General features: G+C 43.5%; 1 protein-coding gene across 2 annotated transcripts in view; it reads right to left on the bottom strand.

Moving 5' to 3' along the window:
- Positions 1–2,938: 2,938 nt before the first annotated feature.
- Positions 2,939–27,282, bottom strand: part of KIAA1549 (KIAA1549 ortholog) — a 129,800-nt gene continuing 105,456 nt past the window's right edge. For both annotated transcript variants that reach the window (XM_036329004.1, XM_036329006.1), the window contains exons 16-20: positions 26,708–27,022; positions 22,092–22,138; positions 16,516–16,673; positions 11,028–11,173; positions 2,939–8,451 (exon numbers count right to left, since the gene is read on the bottom strand). In XM_036329004.1, the coding sequence (XP_036184897.1) occupies positions 8,200–8,451; positions 11,028–11,173; positions 16,516–16,673; positions 22,092–22,138; positions 26,708–27,022 (918 nt within the window). In that variant the 3' untranslated portion in view covers positions 2,939–8,199. The remainder of the gene's footprint in view (positions 8,452–11,027; positions 11,174–16,515; positions 16,674–22,091; positions 22,139–26,707; positions 27,023–27,282) is intronic.

The following is a 27,282-nucleotide window of genomic DNA, read 5'->3' as shown; positions in this document are numbered from 1 at the left end:
AGTTTCATCTTTAAACAAGCACAAAATTAGACAATTTACTGTGAATTAATGTTCTGCTTCCTACTTAAAAAAATCCCTGAGCTTGTAAATCTAAAGAAATAGTAGCATATTCACTTGAAATTATTTTTTAAAATATTTTATTGACTTTTAGAAGGAGAGGAGCCTGCAACCGAGATACGTGCCTGAAAAAAAAAAAAATACGTATTTTTTTTCAAAAGACCAAAACCTACTAAAAGTTTGATTGCAGTATCTCTGATGATGGAATTATAGTGGTTTTTATGTCCTTATTTTTTGCTAATCTTCATTTTGACCAGGAAAGGCAGAGCAAAAAAGGTTAGGGTTCATCGGCTACATATAGTAATATATGATGTTTGACTTAAATTTGGCTAGATTTTATTTTTTTAAATTTGTCTCACAAGGCGTCCAAACAGAACAGTATCAAGGAACTATAAAACGGGCCTATGCACATTCTGGCTCTTGGACTCCAAGTGCAGGCAGCGGTTACCCTCGTCTCTCACTTGGCGTTTTAGGAGGGTCTGAGGGGATCCTGAGCTCTGCCAAAAAAGTCCTGGCTGCTCATCAAAGGCAGCCACAGTGCAGAACGACTTAACATCCATTTGTACTGAAACATGGCAACCTCGTTTTAGTATTTAAGCCATTCTTTTTTAAAAATATAATCATTGTTTTTTTTTAATCCTCACCCGAGGATATTTTCCCACTGATTTTTAGAGAGAGTGGAAGAGAGAGGGAAAGACAGAAATATTGATGTGAGAGGGATACATCAATTGGTTGTCTCCTGCACACACCCCAACCAAGGCCTAGGCCGGGGAGGAGCCGGCAACAAAGGTACATGCCCTTGATCAGAATCGAACCTGGGACCCTTCTGCAGGCCAATGCTCTATCCGCTGAGCCAAACCGGACAGGTCTTTAAGCCATTAAAAAAAAAAATCTTTGTACTAATATTTCCTTGAGAACAATCTCAGGATTTTAAAATTTGAAATAAAATGCTGAGAGAAACCACTTATTTGCGGTATATCATCACATAATAGAATCAAGATCTAAGTACTTACACTAATGCGTGTGCAACCATCCATGACCCAGACACTCCAAAACAACCTTACAATATGAGTTTTCCAGAGAAGTTGTTTTAGGCTTCTGTAATGCTATCCTTTGGCACAGGTACGACAAATAGCAGTTTAACTAGACAAACGTGGAAAGCCTAGACTTGGGGCCATAATTTTTCAAGTCCTCAACACAAGAGAAAGCAAACGCACACACCCCTATTAACTCCCAGAAGGGTGTAACAAGGAAAATGTAGGTGAAAGCTGTTAAATTGTGCATGGTCGAACAACAAGCAAAACATTTCATTAATTTAATTATCTAATTCCAGCACTGGAGCAGAAATGATTTATCTTCCTATTTGTTATTGTTTATTGTTTACTTACCTTAAGCCATGCTGGGCAGGTGTGACGATGAAGAGGTGAAAGAGGGCTGTCCAATGAGGCCAATTATGGTTTAAACTCATATTCATGTCAACTCTATTGAGGCTCTGGGCGTGGGAGCCGCCTGACCTTTCTTCTCAGCCACAGCTACTTCTAGTAACATCTTGTTCTTCCACCGTGTTAAGCCTATTTACATTTAAGACATGGGAGATCTCTCAGGGGACCGAGGAGTACCAGTTAGTCTATACTCTGCTGTTTCTTGTTTTCAAGCTAAAGCTGTATTTATTAAAACATAATATAAAGATGCATTAAGACGGTCACGATTACCTGTCTTCAGCTATGTCTAAAATACCGGAGTATCTGACGGTTGTGTGTGCATATGTTATTTTTAAAATTCCTTTATTTTCCCTTCAATGACTACTATTTGGTTTTGCCAAATGTGCTTAAATTTCCATAATAGCCTATTCTTCTGCTGTTTACTAGTTTTCTTTCCTTTTTTTTTTTTTTTTAATCTCCCAAACACTTGAAACATATTTTAAGGTCTCTTTCATAGTGGTCTGTTTTCTCTAATTATTAGGTTCAAATTCTCCTTTTGGTGGATCCTTGGCCCTGAAGTCTCCTTCATGAAGGTTTACTTTCTGCCAAGACTTAAAACTGTTAACTGTGGTTTCACTGTCAGTGGGAGCTGGCTGCCCTGAGAAGTACGGGAGGTTCTAGGTTATGGATGCTCAGGGCAGGTTCCTATTAGCCTCTGCAGGGGGTTGGGTATGGGGAGGGCATATGGGCTTTATCTGTTCCAGATTAATCTGTTTCCCAATTTTTAAATAATTTTAGATTTAGAGAAAAGCTGCAAAAAACAATGCAGTGTTTCTGTATGCCTTTTACATAGCTTCCCCTAATATTAAAATCCTGGCAGCCACAACAAAGTTAACAAAAGCAATAAATTAACCTTTGCATAAACTGTTAACTGCATCATAGACTTTATTTGGATTTCACCACTTCCCACTGATTACCTTTCTGGTGGTTGTTTCAGGGTCCATCCAGGTGTCCACGTTTCGTGAGTCTCCACTGAGTCTCAGACCCTTCGCTTCTGTCTGTCCCGATGGGCTCTTATTTTCTTGGCTCTCATAAGCAACTCCAGGTTATGCTATTGCCTTTCCAGATGGTACCGACTTTGCTCCTCTCAGTTATCTTTCTAGACGGGAGCGTCCTAATCTTTGAATTCCAAAATGAATCTGCTCTAAGTGGAAGCATCGGTTTGATTAGTGGGTGGTGGAGGGGGTAGCACCAGCCAACACGAGTGAAAACAATTCTGCAAATTCCACACACTTGAAAAGACGACTTTCAACTTAATTGCTCGGAAAATGAAAGTCCTCGGGGTTCCCACCAGGGACTCAAAAATTAGAGAACCAAAAAAAGCCTCTCATTCAACCTTCACACGTTACAAATGAAAAAACTATCAAAGGAAATAAACAGAAAATATCACTTGACACCAATTCATAGCATTTATTGACAGTTCCATTTAAAATGCTAGGAAAGCCGTATAAATTGTAAACATGGAAACCAAACACTTGCATAAATTATTTCAAAAACTCTACAGCACATTAGAAAAACAGTGCAGCTAATTGGAGGGTAGAAACGTAACTGACAAATAGAGGGAGGATTCGATTACTAAAATCATACACCTATGCCAAAATTTAAGTGCCAGCAAACCATGATTGTCAAGTTCAAGTTGCAGGACTGATGCCACAAGTGGCCTTCACTTACTCTGTGTATTTTCGTACATTAACACTCATGATCTCGGAATGAGAGTGCAGGAAGAGTCAGAATACGGACCTTGCCGAAGGAGGAGGGGCCAAGGGGGCATCCCAGGGCAGCTCTACGAAGCGACCTTTCCTGGAAGGGGAAGGCCAGCCATAGCTCCATGCTCCCCATGATGCTCTGCAGGAAAGCAAAGCTGAGTCGACTCCCCTTTTCTGAAATGAGCCCTCTGTGCTTAGAGCAACCGAGTTCATTGGTGGAGCTTCTGTCCCTCCAGCACCCCCTTCCTTCCCCACAGCTGTGGGCAAGTACAGGGGGTCTGTCTTGAACCTGGCCCTGTACTATTCCTGACTTGCACACTTAAGAGTCAAGTTATGAAGGCATGAAATCTGGTGGGCATGACGCTCCAAGTTCTCGAGAACGGTTCCACAGAATCACGGATCACAAGACCCAGATCGCTTACATCTCTACCTGTCTCTTCACCCTTTCTTTTCGAAGTGGCCCCAGAGCAGAAAAACCTGGGAGAAGGAAAAGCAAGCCGCCTGCATAATTACCTACCCTGTGGGAAACCAATCGGCACCAGAGTTCCTCAGATTCAGACATGCATTCCTTCTCACTTGCTCGCCGGGTTCCTAACTTTGTTTCATGTTTCCAAGGGCATGTAAATGTTCTTTTCCTAAATGGCAATGCTGCTGCATGTTCTGAAAATAAACTCTCAAGTGTACCATTACACACACGAGCACGGAATTAGGATCGTACCGTGAGGTCTCGGTTTTCAAGTCTTTTTTAATACAAAGGAGTCCTCATTTAAACACTGAAAATCACCTCCAAAAAATATCAAAAGACACCTGAAATGTACACAGTCCTCGTTCACTACGTATTGTCAGCCTATTAAATTTTATGAGTATGTTAGAGCAACTGCTCATAGAAACCCCTCTCACCTGTTACAAGAATATCTGTGAATGTGTGGGATTAAATGTAAAAATGAAGTTCAAGTTACCATCCCATAGAAATGGGTTTTGTGATCAATGGTCTGTTGGCAGGGATAGAAGTGGACTTTCTTGTGCTCCTATCTGGGATAAATGTGGACTAGCAGGCTGTGGAGGCTGGCTTTGGAGACTTGCTCTGGAGGTAGAAATGAAATGGCTAAAACTCAACTAGAGCTAAAGTTGGTGTGGTAGTTAAGACTGGAGGCCCCCATCCCCCTGCCCAGAACCTTAACCAGCTTTCCTTCCAACCAACAAACTCATTCACGTCTAAGAATCTAGTATGAAGGGGACAAAGAAGTTTATTTAATGATTAACTGGTGAGTTACTGCAAATGCCCATCAGTGTCCGAGTGACTGGTTTGGTCACTGGAGCACTAAGAGGCTGTGCAATGCAGTCAGTGCTGACCCTGCCCACAGGTAAACGGAGGCTCATAACACACAGAAGTACCTGGTTCCGCCCAAAGCCTTCAGGCAGACCTTCACCTGTGCTTTGCACTACAGGCCTCTTGCCCTGAAAAGTCTGGTTGGCAAAAAACCCACTTAACCTGCTGCTCAAAAGCCACATGCCACCAAAATAAAAAATACTCTGAAATTAAATAACATTTGGAGAAAAACATGTAGGTGGCTGTCAATAAGTCAAATGTATGTGTTTATAACCCACCACGCTTCACAAAGGATTGAATGTGGCCCAATGGCTGGCCATTGAGATCTGCGCCAAGCAGAGGAGCAGATGGTGGAACTCTTACCGCTACTTCCATGCTTGACCTTGGGTTCTTCGGCAGACACTGGCGTGCTCTCCAGAATGGATCTCTTCCTCGGGAGACCTTCTTCCCAGGCCTGGTCACTTTCTCACTGTATTACTCCAAGCATGTACTCACACCACCACTTCTTCCTCTTACAAAACTCCCTAGACAGTGAGGTTAGGAATTTCGTCCCTGTATTAATGCACTTGTGCACCCTCAACAAACGTTACTGATGTCTAAACCTTGTTATTTATGTGTATCGTCCATCTTGTAAACCTGTGTTATTCGGCTTAGATTCTAAGACCTCAGAAGGCAGGGTCCATGTTTGACAGGAAATCAGGAGCATGAAAAATGTGTAGTAAATGCTGTTTAAAAGTTAATGGAGAAGGAAGTGAATTAAAGCAAAACAGGAGAGAGGGAGAGAGTCGCACGAGGCCTTTAGTTGTGCTCTGGGTACCTCCATGTGAGCTCACTCACTGGTAGGTCACAGCACATCCGATCATCCTTCCCAGCATAATCATACAGATAACATTTTGCATTTCACAATGCTCTGTGCTTCCTTCTCAAGGGACACTTGCACACATGATCACATCTGATGCTCACAATGAGAAATTCTAGGAGGTGGGCAAGGGAGGTCTGTCCTTGTTTGGCTGATGGGGAGAATGAGGCTCAGAAAAGGGACCTGACACAGAGAATTCAATGATCATTTCTCCAAATAGTATTCGCTAAAATATTGGCTCAAATTTATAGTTCATTTTATTACCACTGGAACTTTGAAAATAGGGGAAAAGGAGAGACATACATTTTAGAATAACTTTTCATTTTAGAATGCTTCAAATAAATGAACTCTAAAGCGCATAGGATGGACATGAGGACCTTCCTTTTAAGCAGATCACATTGTCTGAGTGACTGCAGACCCATCTGTGTGTGGTGCTCCCGCGACAGCTAGTCGGTCCTGAGTCTGGGGCTTGGTAAGACTTCCGTGGCAGCTGTTCAGAGAAAACAAGGGCAATCTGGGCGTGCTTCACAACCAACACCCGAGTGCTGGTGATCTCACCGGCCTGTTCACACCACGCCACACTATGCCACACCACTCCACACGCCCCCCATTCTCCCACTACCCCCCACCCCAGGTATTCTATGTCCTCTTTGGTCTTAACATCAGTTTAAAGGTGTATCAGTTCTAAGAAGAACAATACAGGTCGAATCCTTGTATGCTAGTTTGAAAGGCATCATAATCGCCACTGCAGCCCCCTTTAAAACAGGGGCCATTTCTTCAATGTCCAAGGGAGGTAACCATTTTTAGTGCCGACCACACCGGGCAGAAGGGGAGAAGAGGGGCCTGCATTTGGTCCACTTGCTGCCACACGACTGGACTTCACTGTGAGGTGTCCGTAATACAATTCTGCTGGGATGTCTGACATTCATAATAACGTATTCAGGAAACCTGGTATTTCTCAGTGACACACAGAGATCCCTCCACGCTATTAACCCAGGACCGAGGGTCAGAAATCAAAACCAGAAGGAGGCCTTCTCTCCCACGCTCCTGGAGCCTGTGAGGGCTGCCAGGAAAGGAGTCCCTTTCCTTAACATCCCTGAGAGACTTACTCTCCAGCCCCGCTCCTGGAGGAGCACACAGATAAACAGTGGCTGCTCCGCGCTGAGCGGCTGAGGGCAGCGTAACGCAGTGCTGAGACGTGGCTCTGGAGCAACGATTACACTGCGGAAACCTACGTGAGCTGGCTCAGGGCTCGCAAGGCGTGACACGGGTTTTGGTTAGAGCCCCCAATTCTGCCTGTTCATCTGTTGGTTAAAGTATTAGCTAATCTAATAAAAAAGAACTCATAGTAGCCATGTGTTATCTATTTTTCTCCTGAGCTTCACTCCGGTACCAGAAAACGAAACAGCCCTTGTTATTCCAGTCCTCACTTTAATTCTGGGGGGTTGGAGGCGGGGAGGGAACGGTGACTTCCAGGGTAAACCTCAAGGGAGATGACACCCACCCTCTATTGGGCCCACAGCACATGGACGGACGCCTTCAGCAGTCACTCAGCAGGGTCACGCACATGAAATCAGACGTTAGGAGCAGCCCCCTCCCTTCCCTTGTTCCCAAAGCTCTTCTTCACATTTCCCGATTCAGAGGCCGGCGAGAACTCAGCTTCATCTCCAGGTCCTGAACACACAGAGAATGTGATCACCAGGAATGTACTCACGAATCACTATTTGGTGGCCCCAGGAATGCTTAAACATCATTTTTGCTTATGGACCGTTTCTCATTCAAACATAATTTGTGAGCAACTCATCAGCAAAGCGCCAGGATCGGTTAGGACCTCCTGAGAGCCTCATTCTGTAGGACTGGCCTTGAAGGGGACATGTGCTGAAGTGGGATGCTCTCGGAGTGCCACGTGCCCAATTAAAAACCAACAAATACAATGAAGAATGTAAACCTAAACTCTGATATGTGTTTTGAATAACCAAATAAATATTTAGCTTTCCCCCCTCTTTTGGGAGTGTTTTTTTGTGTTTGTTTTTTCCTTTCTAGAACAAAATGAAGCCTTCAACACATCCTTCCATTGGAAAAGCCAAAGTTGCATTTCACAGACATAAAGGGGGAGGGCGCTTGGAGCGGTAGCACCAGAAGTAGAAGGGGAAATGCAGATGATGGCTTCGTGTGGAATCATCAGGCTCTACGTCTATCATTTGGTTTCTCACTAGTAGCTTTTTAAGTCCCCAAACAGTCTTAGTACCCTTGTTGTTAATATTACTAGTAAAACAAGTTCCTAAGGAGAAAAAGAGGGAAGTAAGCTGTTAATAAAATGTCTTCAAATCTCTTTTCTCAGAAAACAAAGCAGCAGGTTCACCATACAAACCAGCCTCAAACACGTCTCCGCACGGAAATGCCGGACTCCTTTTGGCCCTATACATTCTATACATTTCCATCTTTTGCCTTGAAAAAGGGGACTGACTAAGAAACTCCGTTAGGTTAGGTTTGTGGTCTGTCTTTCGTGAAGTGCTGCTGGCTTTTGGCCAAAAATCCAGAAATCTCGACTGAACCCAAATGGTCACAACATTGCCAACTTGGTAAAAGCCTCGCGAGCTGTCACGTGACGTATGGCATCTGGCATCGTCTCAGATGGCAAACTGCTCCCTCCCGCGGCCCCCAGCCCTGGAGGCACTGGTCTCTTCCTGACATCCCTTAAGCCGGTTTCCTTTGAGTCTTGCTTCCACGGGAAGCGGATACTTGGCAAACGCAAGGCGAGGCCCATCAGCTGTGGAAGTTGTGCACGGCGGTCTGTTTCTGGGAGAGCCGCAGGAGCTCCTCACGGATGGCCTTGATGAGTGACGTGGAGGAGTGGCCGGGCTGGAGGTCCTCCGTGGAGCTGGTGGCATAGGCCAGCCCGGCGCCCTGCAGCCCCCTGTGCGGGGCGCTCCCGGGAGGAGCGGAGGGCTCCCTGCCCGAAGTCCTTGGCACCTGGAACAGTGGTGAAGAATACTCCTGATGTCCAAGCATGTGTGTCTGAAAAACACAGCAGATGGTGCTGTACTTCCCATGTGGGAACAGGAGGGAAAATCAAATTCAAACTGGCGGTGGGCAGGCTCCCAGGACGTCCTCCTCCCATCCCCCAGCCAACAACTCAGCCCTCCGACAGGACACCCTGGGGCTGGGATGGAGAGTAATAACTGTGGCAAAATTGCTCAGGGCAGAGCAGTGCAATCAAGAAACCTTTGAACTTGAACTTAACAGGTGCCTCATAATGCTTAATGGTAGAAAGGATAAACCGGTCAGCCAAGTCTCTGTGCCTGTGTGTGTGTGGAGGCGAGTGGCCGCTGGGAGCAGAGGAAGGGACCCAGGGGGCTGGGAAGGAAGGGAGGCTGGAGCACCCCATGGAGGGGAAAGGTCAGATGAGGGCACCTGAGAGTTGGAAGAGATAAGCAGGGACTGGCAGAGGGACTAACAAAAAGAACAAGTGCCTTTGTCCTGGGCCTGGAGCCCAGGGACCACGTATTAAACATCACAAAATCACTTTCCGTTTTATCTGTCTGTGTGCCTGTCGCGAGCTCTGTAGAGCCTTTCCTTTAAAAAGTTATCCGCACTGAAACATAAGAGTTTTGCTTATATTCCCATAATACAGGGTGGGGCAACAGTAGATTTACAGTTGCTCGTATAGAAAACAATATAATAATTAAAAAACAGTAACACAAGAATAAACTCTGTTTCATGTACTGACAACTGTAAACCTACTTTTGCCCCACCCTGTATAATGGGGTACTCATTTGACAAGAATTATTATACATTTCAGTGATTTCTTTTTCACATTTTTTCAGTGAAAAATCTCTTTGCATAACACGAGTTCTAAATCCATGGTCTCACCTAAGCTAAGAGTAAGCTATTCGCCGGTGAACATGGCATGCAAGTCCTAGACCCGTGGTCGGCAAACTGCGGCTCGCGAGCCACATGCGGCTCTTTGGCCCTTTGAGTGTGGCTCTTCCTAAGCCTTAGGAGTACCCTAATTAAGTTAATAACAATGTACCTACCTATATAGTTTAAGTTTAAAAAATCTGGCTCTCAAAAGAAATTTCAATCGTTGTACTGTTGATATTTGGCTCTGTTGACTAATGAGTTTGCCGACCATTGCCCTAGACTGTTCCTGAATTTCACTTTCCCACACAGTGACAGGAAGGCACTCTAAGGGGCCACTGGATTGGCAAACCCAACACCTAATGAAATCAAGTTGCCACAATGAAGGCAAAAAAAAAAAAAAAAGATGTCAGCAAATATAAAGCAAATACCTGAGATTTATAACAATGTATCTTTTAGGGAAAAATTATATTCTAACATCAATTTCCTTTCATTAAGTAAAAGCATCCCGTCATTAAAGGAAGTTAGTGTATTTGCTAAAAAGACACATGAATGCAGTGAAATCTGTGGCATATGAGGAGGATGAACAGAAAGTATTATTTTGATTTGTATTTTCAAATTCATACATGTATCCCCCATGGATAGAAACTGCTTGAGAGAAAAAGCAAAGGAAGGCATTTGTAAGTAGCAATCACCTGTGTCTGTACAGAGCCTGTGCTATAAAGGAGCGACCAGAGTGATGAGAAACCTCCAAAATGCACCCTGGGCCTTGAAAGGCTTGGTTACGGCAAAAGCATAGACTCCGGTGCGCATCACGGGAATGACGCTACTAAACCCACAATAAAGCGCAAGCAGTGAGCAAGGAGGTACGTAAGGTCAAGAAAATTTGTACAGTGAGCACACCGAAGACCAAGTCCAGAGTTTAGTCACCTACAGGTTCAAAGTCACTACTTAAAAGTCAAAATCCTGCCCTGGCCAGAGTGGCTCGGGTGGTGGGGTATCGCCCCATGCACCGAAAGGTTCAATTCTCGGTCAGGGCACATGCCTGGGTTCTTAATCCACAGTGGGCATCGATGTTTCTCTTTCTCCCTCCCTCTCCCTTCCTCTCCCTAAAAATCAATAAAAACACATTTTTTAAAAAAGTCAAAATCACAGAGACAGAAAGTAGAACGGTGATTGCCTAGAGCTGGGGAGAGGGACAAATGGGAAGTTCGTGTTTAATGAGGATAGAGTTTCCGTTTTACAAGATGAAAAAGGCTTTGGAGATGGATGTGGTGATGGCTGCATTCCAAGAGGAATGTCTTGAAAACCAATGAACTGTACATTTTAAGTGGTTAAGACGGTAAACTATGTGTATTTCACCACAATAAAAAACTGACAAAACATTTTTAAAAAACTGCTACTTAGGTCTTCTGTCCAGATTTTCGGTAGTGAACATTGCTTTTATCATTTCTAAAAGGTTATTTTTTAAAAAATCATGACTCCAAGCCTAAAATCTGCCTCAAGAAAAATTATATACTTTCCACAAACTCAATGCCAATACTCCCCCACTCTGGGTCAGAGGGAATCCACCATCTAAACACTGCAAGCAAAAATACACTCAAGGGGAAAAAGTGAGGGAGGTTAACACTTCTACTCATGTAGGTTTTTAAAAGGGATCCCCAATGCAGAAGCAGCTGAATTACATGGTTGTGTCTGAATTCTCAGTGGTGACCCGAACGCCAGATACTCACGGCCTCTCTCCGGCCCACCTCGTCCTCCCCGAACGAAGGCCAGCCTGGCCCCCCGCACTGGCCGCCTCTGCTTGGTGGGACCTCCACCGGCTGAGCTCCGATCCTGCTCGCAAGCCCCACCTGGGTCAGGTGCTGAATCTGGGAGCCTGAGGAACAGCATGGAACAGCCTGGTCAACACAGGCAGAAAGCAAGGCTGCCCAATACGGCCCTTTGGTTGTGACCACCACGCTCCCTTAGGGACAGGAATATGAGCACCGTTCAAACACGGAACCAATTCTATCTCCAGAGAATGACATTTCCTAAGAAAATCAGACCCTGAGCTTCTTGGTCCATGGGCTTTTACCTCCTTTTAATAGAGCGACTGATAGTGATGGTCTTATTTTCCTGGCTAGACTTCAAAGGACTGGGAATGAAGGGTATAGACAGCTCTTCCATTCATTTCTGCAGAGGTTACGAATAAGAACGATCTTATTTATTCGGAAGAAAGGACTGAAAGGTTTAGGAGGCATAAAGGAGCGGAAACCTGGCTCCTCCTAGCTCGTGGCTTTGAGACTCGCAAGGAGATGAAAAGACAAGATTTTTATTTTTCTTAAACGGCAGGGTGCATATTTGTTTGAATTCAGAATGTTACAGTACATTTTCATTATATTCACGTTTAAAATGTTAAAGCCACCCGCCCAGCCTCACTGGAGAGGTATCCTGATGGCACAGCCAGAAAGTTCTCTGAGCTCCTGCTCCTGCACTTACACATGCTGTGCTGGGGCGTCGTGTCGCTAGAAGACCAGGCTTTAACCAACATTATCTTTCTCCCCCATCAACTTCTGGCATACAGAAGTATCCCTATTCTGCAAATTGAGGGAGGGGGAAAGGTGGTCTTTAAGCACTGTGGAATGAAACTACTTATTTCCAAATGCCCCTGGGGCCATCGAATTCACCTGTGATGCTCAGACCAGTCCTACAACGGTTCAGAGATTTCACAGAGGTAAGGGAGGGGCCCGCTCCATCTTCAAGTCTCCTCCTCGAATTGTCTAATTAACAGTCTCCCTTAATCAAATACATTACAAAAAAAACCCCAACAACAACAACAACAACAACAACAACAACAAACTCCTTCACGGTTTCATTGGGATAGACAATAAAAACTAAAAGCTGAAGTTCAGAAGAAATTTCCAGGTCCCCATGAGAACAATATACCCTATAGGCTCACTTGCCAGTTACTGAAGATTCATAACAGTATTAAAGTAATTGGGGCTATCAGTTCTGTTTGCCCAACAGACATCGTTTGAGCGAATCTTGCAAAGAACACAAATGCAGCAGTGTTCTCCATCACTTACAAAGACTCAGACAACTGCACGGGGAGACAAGAATACTTTTGTGTTAATACTGTGATGGTAGTTGATGTTATAGACATATTATGTATCTTGCTCTGTCCACTTAACACACAACACAGCTTCCCCTATGACTCAGCATGGGGCATCACACCTAGCAAGCCTGGGCTTGCATTCCTGCCCAGCCCTGGAAAACCCCGAGACCTTGGGCACCCGGTTATCACTCCTGCTGAGCCTCAATGCCTCACCTCTCAAGTGGGATAAAAAGAAATCTACCTCATGATGTTATTTCAAGAATTAAAAGACATAAAGTAGGTCAAGAACCAAACACATAGGAAGCAACCCGGAAATCTTAAATTCTCTTTTTTCTGGCTCTTTCTGAGCTCTTCATTTTAAATAGCTACACAATTCGCTCACCGATGCCCTTATTACGGGGTATTTAGGGAGCTCACAATTGTTTGCTATTATGAATAGTACTCTGATAAACACCTTTTGCACATATAGTTTTTTTTCCAGTATTTTGGATTTCTTTGTGGAGGGGGAAAGAGCCTAGATTCCCAGAAGTGGAATTACCAAATCAAAAATTCATTAAGTCATTGCCAAGCTGTTTTCCAAAAGTTTAATGATTTACACAAACACCAGAAATAATGTAATAGTGGTTTTCATATGTTTACCTTTTTATAGTACACACACATTTTTTGTGTGCATTTATTCCTGTACTTTGACCATTTATCTTTCCTACCCTTTGAGGTTTGTCCATTTATCAATTTACATGAGCCATCCTCTATAATAAAAATACCTCTTGGTCATATCTGCTGTACATCTTCCCTGGGTATATTATCCTTCTGTTTTTGGTAATTTTGAGACATATATACTGTCTATATCCCATATAATAAAAGGCTAATATGCAAACAGATCAAATGGTGTAACACTGGAACAACCAAACAACTGGTAGCTATGACGTGTTCTGACCACCAGGGGGCGTGTATGGAACATGGCGGGTGTCGACCACGGCGGGATGGTGGAGCAGGTGAGCCGGGGGCACCAGACCAAGGCAGGGCACTGGTCACTGTCATCAGGTGAGCCTCTGGTGGTTACTGAAAATTCTTTGCTCCCATGCGCACCGCGATCCCGCCTGGCGCTCACGCCTGCTGCCAGCGCTGGCCCCGCTCACATCCGCAGCTGGTGCCAGTCCCGATCGTTCGGCACAGTCAGCAGGTGTGAGCGGTGGCTGCCAGCCCTGATCGCCCCTGAGGGCTTCTCCACCTCCCCCTGCTCCACTGCTTGCACCCACTGACGGCGCCAGCCCCTATCACACCCACTGCTGGTGCCGGCCCCAATCGCTCCATGCCATCAATGGGTGGGAACAGGAGCAGGGCTGCCAGCAGACAGGGTTCTGAGGGCCGTGATGGAGGTGAGGAGGGTGGGTCGAGACCCACCCCTGTGCCTACCATAGCCTCGAAGCCCACTGTTCCTTTCAAGGTGCATGAATTCATGCACTGGGCCCCTAGTATCTGTATGTTTGACAATTTTATGTAATCAAAAAGGGAACTCTTCTAGTATATCTTAACATTTTTCCATTATAAATTTTTACACAATTTAATCTATTATAAATTATTAGAAAGTAACTTCCTCTTCCAATGCTTCATACATATAATTTCTATATTCTTGTAGATTAAAAATAAATATGTCTGAATTTTGTTTGAAATCTGTGCAACAATTAATGGAAGAAACAAGACTAATTGCAAAGCACAGTTCCAGACTGTGAAACCCTGTAGAATGTCAACATATGTTACTTATTTAGTTGACAGAGAGACAGAAAATGCAAAATACAAGAACTGCCCAGGAGACCTTGAATAATTACCCACAATTATTGCAAATGTATAACTGGCCTAAACCAGCTTATTGATGATGTTACAAAGGTGTATATTCCCCAGAAAGTTAGAAAACAGCAGAATACATCATTTAACATGTAATGGCCTCGCTTTTTGAAGCTTCAGTCTTCAAAAAGGAGGGCAAAGAAATGAACAGGAAATGCAGAGTGACTATGAGCCCCCGTAGTAAAACGCAGCACGACGAGTGGGACCTTGGACAGTTTAGCAGAGTATGCAGAGCTAGCTGAACAAGGACCAGAGAGAGCTCAGCATCGTCGACTACACAGATGCTTCAGGAACACGGAACAGCATTCACAGTATCAACTGGTCACGAGATGATGTTTTTTGACATAATCCAGGAATCTGGCCCTGGTTGGTGTGGCTCAGTTGATTGGGCATCATCCCGTGCACCGAAAGGTCACCTGTTCGATTTCTGGTCAGGGCACATGCCCAGGTTATGGGGTTGATCCCTTGTGGGGACGTGTGGGAAGCAGCAAATCATGCTTTGCTCTTGCATCAATATTTCTCTCCCTCTCCCTCTCTCTTTAAAAATCAATAAAATATATATATTTAAAAACAGTAATCTGTAATTCTGGGGTACAAGACTGGATCTCAGGTGAACTGGTGGGGCAAACTAGCTAGTGCCATGTAGGAGTCAGCTCAGCCTTGTTGAGTGCTGCTTGCCAACTACCAGCAGTGGCTCTTATTGTGAGTCTGTAGGGGGTCTCTTAGCTGGTCCACTTCTCTTGACCGATTAGGGAAACCAAGTGTAAGGTATAGCAGCATTTGAAAATCTGGGGACTTATAAGCTCTTAGGACAAATCCCTCAAGTGCCGAGCATTTCCTGAACTTAATGATAATTTGTTCTGGATTCAAATATTAACACAAAACTCCTAGGAGACTTTAAGACAAATGTTTTTCTTTTCTTCTCAACTCACTTTCTGAAAAATACGTTTACACTTTTTCTAGATGCAATTATTGAGGACACTCAATGCAGAAAACATTATTTTTTCTTGCTTTACAAAAATTCTGAGAGCCCCTCATTCTGTTGAATTATGACACGCATCTCAAAAACTAAGTGATAGATTGTTAAAGTACAGGTGGTCAGAGCTCTTTTTCTAAAAAATGAAAGTGAATAGATGAAACGATATTTAATCTCTAAATTTTAATTGTGGTCTAAGAAATATATCCTGTATCCTTAAAGATACTAAATATTATATTTTATAAGTAAACCAAATTATGCATAATGTTTCTCAAATAAACCAATTATAATTTTGGAATATTTTTAAACAAAAAATTTAACAAAATTTATTTTCTCTCTGGCTTCAAAATTTCCAGAAATTGGACACTTTGAACTATCGTCTTTTAAAAATATAAGCTGAGAGCTTTCATTTCCTGTGCAAAGATATTCTGGTACAGATTTTTATTTGAATTTCAACAGGTAATTAAAGGAAACCTAAATATCAAAAGTGAAGAAAAGCCATGTGCAAACACTTGAAAGTCTGATAATGAATTAGAAGACCACTTTAGAAAAAAATAGCCTTTCACTGTTGAATTATCAAGTAAAGAGTTGCACTGGTTACTGACATACAAATGACACTAAAATAGTTCTTTTAATAAGGGCTGGAAAGAGGGCCAGAAAGGATGAAAACAGTTCCACATGGCCACCAGCTTCCTCCAGGCCACTTCTCTGGCAACAGGGACGAGACAGCAGGACTCAGGCACAAAGGCAGAAAACAATGACAAGAAAAATTTAAAAGGCAAAATGGCATATTAACAAAGGTAGAAGGGATAAAGGAAGGGAGGTGAGACTCAAGGAGCAATCAGTGGTTGTCCAAATAAGACAAAAATCTACTCCCAATCACTATCCAGCAACTTTTAATTGCTTCTTAAAAGCTGAAAAAGTGCTCTCTTTAAAACAAATACCTGTTTTAATGCCATACAAGTGCTCAGAAACAGATCTTGCAGTTTAACCCTGAGAATTTTGAACTGTTTTCCCTGGAAGAAGCGTGCTGTGAATTCCATGCAAAGGGACACTTTTGAGATGCTGATTCAGGAAAGACGCACTAGACATCAGTGATGGGATCTCAGCGCCCCCTCTTTTCCCCCCTCCTCTGCCCTACATCTCACCAGGATCACAGGGAAAGCAGCTCTTACCAGTGGAAGAGGCTACTGAACACTGGGGCGCTGATTCCCTGGGAAGTCTAGAATGAACTCTGCCAGAATTTAGCCAGAAAACAAGCATCCTCTTACTTCAGAAATGCAAGCTAAATAGCCACAGGTACCTGTGGTGCCCCCGACAGGCCGGGGCCGGGCCACCGATGGCATGTCCTCTGAGTAGATCCCTCGGGCAACAAACGGGGCTTCAGACGATGCCTGCGGCTGCTGGGGCTCCGGAGGCACCAGCTCCGAAGACTGAAGCACAGCAGGGCCAAAACCAGGTCTGCAGGCAAAGCACACCAAGCATCAGGACCACACTGTACCCTGGCTCTGGTATTTGACCAGCGACACCCTCATCCCTACGGAAAAATAAGACCTATTTGTCTCCTGCCTTATTGCCCATCTCCTCTCCAGAGGGCAGAGACTTGTCCGATGTGCTCACTGCCGGGTCTCCAGCCCTCAGATCAGTGCCCAGAACAAGCAGATGCTTGAAAGGTATCTGTCAGATGATGGAAGGAGAGATGCTTCTGGTTTACAGATCAAGAGAAGGTACAGCCACGTCCTAGAGCCTGCTCAGCTCCAGCATCTGACTACCCTGGTCATCTATTTGGGCTACACGTTAGCATAACCTGAGGGGCTTTTAAAGGCCCCCGTGCCCATGCGGTACCCCTGGCCAATTAAAACAGAATCTCTAGACATGGGGCCCAGACACTGGTCGCTTTTAAAGCTCCATTGATGATCATGAGGTTCATCAAGGCTGAAAAGCAGTGCTTGACAGCAGTGGTTATTAAATTTATGTCCTCGGGATTCCTTTACACTCATAAAAAGTAGTGAGGGTTCCACTTTTATTTATGTGCATTATATCTATAGATATTTATTATATTTGAAATTAAAACAGAAAATTTTAAATACTTATATTTAAAATTCATTTAAAATATTAAACATATTACATGTTAACATTTTTCTTTAAATTAACAATATTTTCAAAAAAATTTAGAGGAGTTTTACATCTTTTTCAAATTTCCTTAATAGAAGGCATATGGATTCTCATTTACTTTCTATTCAATCACTTGCCACAAATATGTAGTTGGAAAAGGGAGGGATATTTTAATAGCCTCTTCAGAAAATACTCAAAATCATATTTCAGCTGTTCTTCTTTGATACCACATCAATACGCAAAAAAGTTTCCTTAAGGGGTAGTGGCAATGTGGCTTCTGAATATCAGTGAACTCCTCACATTCAGTTACACAAAAACCCACTGGTCTGCCCTGGCCATTTTTTCTCAGGGATTAGAGTGCTGGCCCGTGGACCGAAGGGTCGTGGGTTCGACTCCCGGTAAAGGGCACATACCTGGGTTGCAGGTTCAATCCCTAGCCCTGGTCTGGGCGCGTGCAGGAAGCAGCCAATCGATGTGTCTCGCTTACATGGATCTCTCTCTCTCTCTCTCTCTCTCTCTCTCTCTCTCTCTCTTCCCCTCTTCCCTGCCCTCCACTATCTCTAAAAAAAAAATTAATGGAAAAAATATCCTCAGGTGAGGATTAAAAAACAAACAAAAAATCCCACTGGTCTATGTTATACTTGGAATGGACCCATGCATGATTTTATGACACTGGTCACTGGGAAAACATTAGTTTACTGTGTCCTGCAGACTTTCTAGGTAGGGATACGTTTCATTTTACAATATGGAAAAATTCACATTCATTAGTATCACCATCAAGCTCATCAGCAGGGTCTTTAAGTACTAGGACGCTGTCAAGTTCACGGTGGCAGACAAAAGTTTCTAAAACTCTAACTTTCACTTGAAAACTCCATTTTGTCACTGGTAACAGATGCTGTCAGTTGTTTTTCTTGAAGTGACTGGCCCACCTCGTTCATTTTCGAAACCGTATCTGCCAAACACCCAGGTCTGAGTACTGAGGTCTGCCAGTTGTTGGTTCAAGTTAAAACATGGAGCAGTTAGTTCAGTTCTCAACTCAAACACCTGGACACGTGTTTTTCCTTCAAAATTCCCTGTTCAGCGAAGTGCTTTATATGTGTCTCCTCTCTTGTCACACCGACTATTAAAGACTCCAGGGTTTAGGTTTAATAAAATTAATCACTTTTGCTACACCATCAAGGACATCCTATCTAATAATAGACAAAAATGGTAATTGACCGTACCTTTGCTATGCCTCCCACTGGCTAATTAGCATGATATGCAAATTAACTGCCAACAAAGATGGCGGCTAATTTGCATACTGCAGGCAGGGCGGGACAGCGTGAACTGCCAGGGCGCCACCATCCAGGGCAGGCCGGCTGCCTGGGACCCCATCAGCGGGTCCTAGGCAGCAAGACACGCCCGCCCCAGAAGCCCCAGCAGCCGGCCTGCCCTGCTGCCCGGGATCCGATCTAGTCCCGGGCGGCAAGGCAGGCCTGCCCCAGAAGCCCCAGAAGCCGCCTGATATGGTAGTAACTCTATCAGTAAGCACTCTGAAAGTCAGTCAGTGGCATAAATGCACCAATTAAAAGACAGATTATGAGGGTGAATCAAAAACAAAACTCACTTTAAATATAAAGACACATATAGATTAAAAGTAAATGAATTAAGCTGTAGCCTGTTTTGCTCAGTGGATAGAGCATTAGCCCATGGACTGAAGGGTCCCAGGTTCGATTCCAGTCAAGGGCATGTACCTCAGTTGCTGGCTTGATCCCCAGGCCCTATCAGAGCATGTGCAGGAGGCAACCAATCAATGTGTCTCTCCCTTTCCCTTCACTCTCTCTAAAATTCAATGGAAAAATATCCTTGGGTGAAGATTAACAAAAACAAAGTAAATGGATTAAGTAACATTAAAGAGATTATAAGAAAAATATATTCCAAATTTTGTTAGTTGTATAATGGTTATGTTTAAATTATTAACACCTAAAAAATTGGGTGAAGAGTACATATAATATGCTGTAGTATTTTATAGTTTTTTTTTTACATATATGAGATTATTTCAAATTAAAATATTAAAAAATTAAAAATTAATAAAATATTAATTGAAATGTGTATGCATTACATGAAAAATCTCCTAATTGCTTCTAGCATAATTTATTAAATTGTGCTAAAATTTACAAGGGTTCAATTAAAAAATATCTTAATTCTAAATGATATAATAGAAAATATATAATAGTGCAGTTATAAGCACTTATCTGAAAATAAAAATTTAAAGAAGTGAATTTAAAGAAGGGATTAGCCAAAGAAAATATATGCACAACCCATGGACACAAACAACAGTATGGTGATGGCTGAGAGAAGTGGGGGGCAAGAGCTGGGTAGAGGAGGCAAAAGGGGGGAAATAGGGACATCCTATCCTATCTAATAATAGACAAACATGGTAATTGACTGTACCTTCGCTACGCCTCCCATTGGTTAATCAGCATGATATGCAAATTAACCGCCAACAAAGATGGCGGCTAATTTGCATTCTGCAGGCAGATCCCGCTGCACCACCCCGCCTGGGGGCTGGCAGCAGCGCAATCCCCAGCTGCTGGCCACCCCAGCGTGAGATCCTGGCCTGCCGTGTGTGGGGTGGGGCGGGTGGGGTGGGCGGCAGTGAGATCCCCAGCCGCTGCCCGACCCAGCACGGGATCTGGGCCTGCCATCTGCGACTGGGGGAGATGGGGCAGACACCGCGGGATTGGGCATGCCATCTGCCACCAGGGGAGCGGGCCTAAGCCAGCAGGTGGTTATCTCCCGAGGGGTCCCAGACTGTGAGAGGGCACAGGTTGGGCTGAGGGACCCCCCCGCCCACGCCAGTGCACAAATTTTTGTGCACCGGGCTTCTAGTACTAACATAAAGCCAGCATTTTTTAAGAAATGGCTGTTGTCCAGCGGTGAAGAATAGGACGACAACATGAACAATTTGGTGCCACTGCCTTGACTCACACTAAGGCACCAGCATTTGCACCCACCACAGCTTCTGCACCTCAGTGCAAATGTTAACACAAAGAAAATGTCAAATAACACCTTAGTGTCATCATGAAAATGATTTTGGCCTCAAGATGCCCCTGAAAGAGTCGCAAGAACCCTCCAGGGGTCTCAGAATCCCAGTTGAGATCCACTCCTCTAAAGAAATTCAAGAATTAAAAACGTGAGAGTCTGAGTACAAGTCTTTGCAAATAACAGCCAACCGGTAATTAATAGATCAAACCAGTTCTATGAGACTGACTTGCACTTATTCCACAGTGTTATTTCTGGAGTGTATCTCTGAAACTGAAACCCAGCCCGTGTACGTTACTCTGTTCAAATAATGGCTGCTGTTTCACATTGACCTCTGAGGTCTCTGACCCTGCAGATCTAAGAGCTTAAAATAAGGCGAGATCTGTACATGGGAGCTCACATGACCTCATGACAGTCTCTGGCCCATCCACCCATGAATGATCTCTTCCCCTTTAGCTGTTTCTACTTGACCCAGTCAGTCAGCCCCTTCCTCCTACATGTGCAGCCCTTTTCTCATAAATTGTGTGCTCAGGTAGTTCACTGTGATCCAAGTACTGTGGATTCCTTTCCCTTGGGTGACCATGAAGTTTATCATCCAAACCAGAAGAGTCTGGAGAGTGAGAGTTATTAATAATTAGGCTGGACAACAGGTCTAAACTGGAACTGAACTGGGTGAGCCAGATCACATGGTCCTGACATTAACTACTTCCCTGGATCACCTGAGCACCACATGCTCTCTCTGCCTGTGTTGTTTTGTGACCACAAAGCAGCGCCCAGGTTGGGGAGTAGGGTTGGGGAGAAATAAAACAAGCCCCTCTGAAAATGAGGAAGAATAGAGAAAACTAAAAAAATAAATAAAGAGGAAGCAGATATAGCATTCCTACTTCTGTGTGACTCCTGGCCACTGAAGGCAAGTTGGGTATAATTTCTGAGATTATTTTTCTGCAATTCCTTCTTTGTAATAGATCAACTGTCCACTCATGTGTAGGTCTGTTTATAGGCTTTCTAGTCTACTCCATAGCTCTATTCCATTGCTCTGTTTGTCTAGCTTTAGAGTGAAACCATACTGTCTTAATTACTTGACAGTAATATATAACATTTAGAATAGTCTTAACATCTTATCCTTCTTTCTTAGAGCACTCCGGCTCTTCTTGGTTTTATGTCTTCTCAGACAAGTGGGCCTGACCTCCATATTAAGCATACTTACTTTAAAATCTGTGTTCAATATCTCCAATATCTGGATCCCCTCTAATTCCTTTTCTGTTGTCCGTTTCTCTTTATTACTTTTTGAATCACATTTTCTTTTCTTCTCATATGCTTGGTTTTGTGTGTCTGTTTGTGTGTTTGATCTCATGCAAAACTATAATGATAATGGGAGTCTAACATGGTATTATCTTCCTGTAAAGGAGAACTAATATTTGTTTCTGCCAGGACACTGGCAGGGCGAACAATGTCTGGTCCCCTCAGTCTAGCTCTCTGGCTTTTGTATTTTTATCTTAAGACTTTGTCTCACTTTTCCAGTTGTTTTCAGAAAATTATCTAGTCACTCATTACTAGAGGTAGAACTTAAATTCTAAATTTTTTCTCCTCTTCTGATTAGATCAAGAGAATAGAAGTCAGAATTTTGTATCTGCTTATATTAGCTAAAAAAACAAAACAAAACGAGTTTACAGAATTAAATTTAAAAGAAAAACAGCCTATGTGAGGAAATCCTAACACATTTTCTCCTGAAAACTTTACCTTGGCAATGGGCCCGATGGGGGAGTCATTCCATAGTCGTCATATCTCTGGAAGAAAGTCAAGAGAAGATGAAGATTAATAGTCAATACTTATTAGGAGGTGAGAACAGCAAACTTACAAATTTAGGTTTATGGGATCAACTTTCAAGAGAATTATTTTCTCATAAAAAGTGAGCATGCTATTGGGGCACGATGCCACCGTGTACTGCCAGCAGTTTCAGTCTGGGGAACTGGCTACCAGACTTGAAAAAAAAAATACACCACTAATTTCTAGACCTTTCTTGTTTTAGTAAAAATGTAAATAATAGGATTTCTGTGCCTGCTCTTCTGTATAGGCTTATTCTCTACAAACCTGTCTGTCTCTTCTGTTAAAAAGGCAGGCCGAAAAACAAACAAAAAAAGACAGGCCAGAGTGGCCACATTTTTAAAAAATATGTTTTTACTGGGTTTTTTTAGAGAGGAAAAGAGAGGGAAACATCGGTCACCTGGCTCCTGCATGCCCCCTACTGGGGATCCAGCAAACCGGTGACCTCTCCGACAAGAGACGACAGTCAACCAACCGAGCCACACGGGCCAGGGCCAGAGTGGCCACATCTATTACAAGTGACTATCAACCTCGGCGATGACAGTCACGTCATCTAATGGGTGCCCATAGCAATTCAAATACACTCAAACTAAACTCTGCAAATGCTGTACCAGGCTGTAAAAAGAGAAAGGCTATAAAGAACTAGAATTTAGATGCTTCAAGATGAAATGAGCACTTTCAATTTTCTGGTTTCCAGGAGGCCCAGCCATACTCCTTGCTCCTAAATTCCGTAAGATGTCCCCTATCCTTTAGCCAACTCTGTTTCCTTGAGTTACTGTGAGCTACCCGAGTGCTCTCTGACTAAAACAACATGGACCCACTATGTGGCATTCCCAAGAAATCAACGTATCCCGACCCTAACATACACGAGACTCCTGTGCCAACATTTCTTCACACCGACTGTGAATCAAAATGTTGGAATCAGATGTTTTAGCAGAACAGTCACTCTGACAGAGTCTACCCAAGTCCAGTCCGTTTGAACCAATTAGCTGTCCAGGATCAGCAGCTCCAAGCTTAGTGACTAAGTCAGCCTTGTTTCTGGACCTTCTCTAATATTACACCTTATTTTTAAAGCTGCCATTTACTGAATTAGTATTTTGTAGTAATCCCTGTATGAGCACTAGCTCAGGCCTGCAGGAAACACTAAAAAAGTGCTCACTGCCTCTGTTTTGCAGATGACACCAACTCACAGAGAAGTTAAGACATTCCCTCCAAATTTGTCTTTCTGACGCCAAAGTCCACCCTTTTAACTACAGTACTGCACTGCCCATGGTTCCCAAACCAAACTTTCCCCCGTAATTCCACTTCTATTGTCTTGGAAACGTAGATGCTCTGGAGTCAGACAGACTGGCCAAACTGCTCAACTTCTCCAGGCCTGTTCCCTTATGCCACGAAGGACCAAATGGGCTCTACCCCTTACAGATTCCGAAGGCATTATCAGACATGAAACTGCGCCCAAACTACTTCACCTTCTCACCTTTTCCGCTCCCATCCCCTTCGCAGAAAGAGAGAGATTAGAACAGTGATGGCGAACCTTTTGAGCTCAGCATGTCAGCATTTTGAAAAACCCTAACTTAACTCTGGTGCTGTGTCACATATAGAAATTTTTTGATATTTGCAACCATAGTAAAACAAAGACTTATATTTTTGATATTTATTTTATATATTTAAATGCCATTTAACAAAGAAAAATCAACCAAAAAAATGAGTTTGCATGTCACCTCTGACACGCATGTCATACGTTCGCCATCACTGGATTAGAATGTTGTGGAGTTCCCCAACTGAGATAAAATAGGCCAAAGGAGTGTGGAAGAAGGGAGGAATGCAGGACAAAGGAGCTTCAATTCTTTTTCTAAATAATTAAAGGGAAATCTGAGACTGGGAAGTGGCCCTTATGCTTTCAATACAGTTCAGTTTTTTAAACATATTCACATAGCCCTTGCCGGTTTGGCTCAGTAGACAGAGCATCAGCTTGCAGACTAAATGATCCCAGTTTCGATTCCGGTCAAGGGCACATACCTGCATTGCAGTCTCGATCCCCAGTAAGGGGAGTGCAGGAGGCAGTCAATCAATGATTCTCTTTCATCATTGATGTTTCTAACTCTCTCTCCCTCTCCCTTCCTCTCTGAAATCAATAAAAATATATTTTAAAAAACATATTCACATACAAAATAAAACAAAAAGGAGCAAGGCTTAGCAGTCTACCTATCAGGATTTCGAGAGGTCTAATAAGAGATAAACTAAAAGAAAAACAGCCGTGCTAGGCATTTCAATTCTATCATAGTCAGAAAAGGTTATTCTTCTAGAGACTGCTTGCCCCAGTGAAAAGGTTCAAAAAAAATAATGCTGCAGACAGGAAGTCAGGCATTTACTTTAAATGGGTCACTCCTAGATAAAAGTTTGGAGGTCAAAATAAAATTTTAAGGTTTTGATCAGCTATGTCATCACAAATCCTATTTTAAGGCAACCCTTCTTTTATTGTTGTTTTTACAAAATATGTTTTTTATTGATTTTAGAGAGAAAAGAAGGGAGAGGGAGAGAGAGAGAAAAAAAAAACATAAATGAGAGAGAGAAAAACATCGATTGGCTGCCTCCTGCACGTCCCCTACTGGGGATGGAGCCTGCAACCTGGGCATGTGCCCTGACCAGGAATCAAACCAGCGATCTCTTGGTGCATGGGACGATGCTCAACCAACTGAGCCACATTGGTTGGGGGGCATCCCTTCTTTTGAATAACAGTCTTACAGAGAAAGAGAGGTAAGTCAAATGGTTGATGGAGTCTGGGATGAGTCTGCTTGTAAATGTTGTAGCTCAGGGAAAGAAAATATGATAGATTTTCCACAACTAATTTGAACTATAAAAATGGCAGATCTTTTTTTTTTTTTTTTATCCTCACCCAAGGATATGTTTGATTTTAGAGAGCAGAAGGGAGGGAGAGAGAAACATTGATGTGAGAGAGAAACATCAATCGGTTGCCTCCCATGTGCACCCCAACTGGGGATCAAACCCGCAACCTCTTTGATGTGCGGGATGATGCTCCAATCAAGCGATCACTCGGCTGGGCGGCAATTTTTTTTTTTATGTTCAACAATGAGGTGATAAAACATCAACATGACCTGCAATGAGATACCATAGACGGTGGAAATAATTTGAGGACCAAAATAATGTCATTGTGACTCTAAGAAACCAATTAGAAGGGAAAAGAATAGCATGGCTTAACATCAAATTAACGTCCCAGAAAAAAGACCCGTGATGACCATAATGAAGGCAGAAAGGCAGAGGGAAAATGGGCAGGTTGGCTAAAGCAATTAGAAATAAAGCGGTAGCTAGAGAAGACAAAGATGGGCCAGCAGAGATAAATGTTATCCTCGATGCCAATCAGTGGAATAGAGTAAGAACATTATTTCAGAAATACAGTTTTCCCGAATTGAATGGAAGAGCAGAATCTGAAGATAAATTGAACATCGGTTATTCGGGGGGAAATGGAAACTTATTAAGTGCCAAGAGCTCTTCACAGAACAATTCAGGAAGCACTGAGAGCAGAGAGAGGTGACGTATAGAGGCCAACAGGAAACTAGCTCAGGTCAGAAAGTGAGCACTCAAAACACTAATTCCAAAGAACATGTGCACCCCTGTTTTCCTTGCAGCATTATTTACAATAGCCAAGCTATGGGAACAACTCAAGTGCCCATCAATAAACAAATGGATAAAAAATTTTTTAAAAAAGCTGTGGTGCATATAGACAATGGAATATCACTTCACCATAAAAAAGAATGAAATCTTACCATTTACAACAGCATAGAAGGACCCCGAGAGTATTATGCTAAGTGAAGTAAGTCAGAGAGAGACAAATACCATATGATTTCACTTACATGTGGAATCCAAGAATATAAACAAAGAAAACAGAAACAGACTCGCTGATAGAGAACAGACTGATGGCTGCCAGGGCGGAGGGGCTGGGAAAACGGTGACGGGATTGAGAAGCACAGACTGGCAGCTACAAACTGGGCAGGGGGAAGTGAGGTACAGCATGGGAACATGGTTAATAATATTACGGTGACGATGGATGGTGCCACTTGGGCACTGAAAACATAAGGGGGAACACTCTGTAAAGTATTTGATTGTCTAACACTATGCTGTACAACTGAAACTATTACAAAATAATATTGAATGTAAACTGTAATTGAAAAAAATTAATAAGAAAAAGAAAGTGAGAACTCAAGACTAAGTTAAGAGGCTCCTGATAGGTCTTCCTCTTCATTCCAAGACCTCCTGACGCCCAGAGGATCCATCCTGCGTTAGCCTCTCGGCTCGCTGGCCTGACCAACACCAATAAACAGTATGTACTTGTCAGCCACCACCCCGGCATCCTCCACTCAAGACCAGAGGCCAGGAGACAACTGGGAAGTTCTTGCAATGATCGTGGTGAGAGATGACGGTGGCTCCAACTGGTGTCTAGTGCAGTGGAAGGAATTTGAGAGGAAGAATCTACAGAGCTCCAGACTGGAGAATTCTACAAGGTCCATACTTACGCTGCATGGGTTGTTGGCCATCTGAGCTGGGCTGTAGAAGGAGCCCCATTGGGCGGCTCGTCTATCTTCCCGGGAAGGGGTGCTGTTCACGGGCAGGCCAGCTGGGACCCCGGGGCCTGCAGCAGCGTTGGCGGGCTGGCTGCTGGGGGCCACGAGGGCAAAAGCGTCGTCCAGGAGGGAGTGCATGGTCTGGCGGGCCTCCTCAATGGACGGCTGGGGCGGGATGTACTGCGGGGCCGAGAAGGGCAGGCCTGGGTACCGGCCCAGCTCAGCAGAAGACGGCGTCTGTACGTCTGCTGGGAGGTCGGGGTCGGACTACAGCGGGGACACAGCAAAGGAGAAAGAGTCAGACAAAAGCCTCAGTGGTGACCTGAAAACAAAACCCTATCGAGGGCCAAAATGGAAGTGAACAGTCTTCACTGACATGAGGAAACGGTTTCCCATAAGAACTGTTAAGATGACAGCCAAGGAAAGTGTGCTAGCTCTTATGGGTGCAAAGAGTTTGCATCAGGAATTAAGGAAGAAAATGAAAATATTCAATAATCATTTGTTCGGCAAAACTCCTGCAACTGTCT

The sequence above is a fragment of the Myotis myotis genome, unplaced genomic scaffold, assembly GCF_014108235.1.
Source record: "Myotis myotis isolate mMyoMyo1 unplaced genomic scaffold, mMyoMyo1.p scaffold_m19_p_11, whole genome shotgun sequence".
NCBI lineage: Eukaryota > Metazoa > Chordata > Mammalia > Chiroptera > Vespertilionidae > Myotis > Myotis myotis.
Note: the sequence above shows the minus strand (reverse complement) of the source record. Positions and strands in the feature narration are given on the sequence as shown.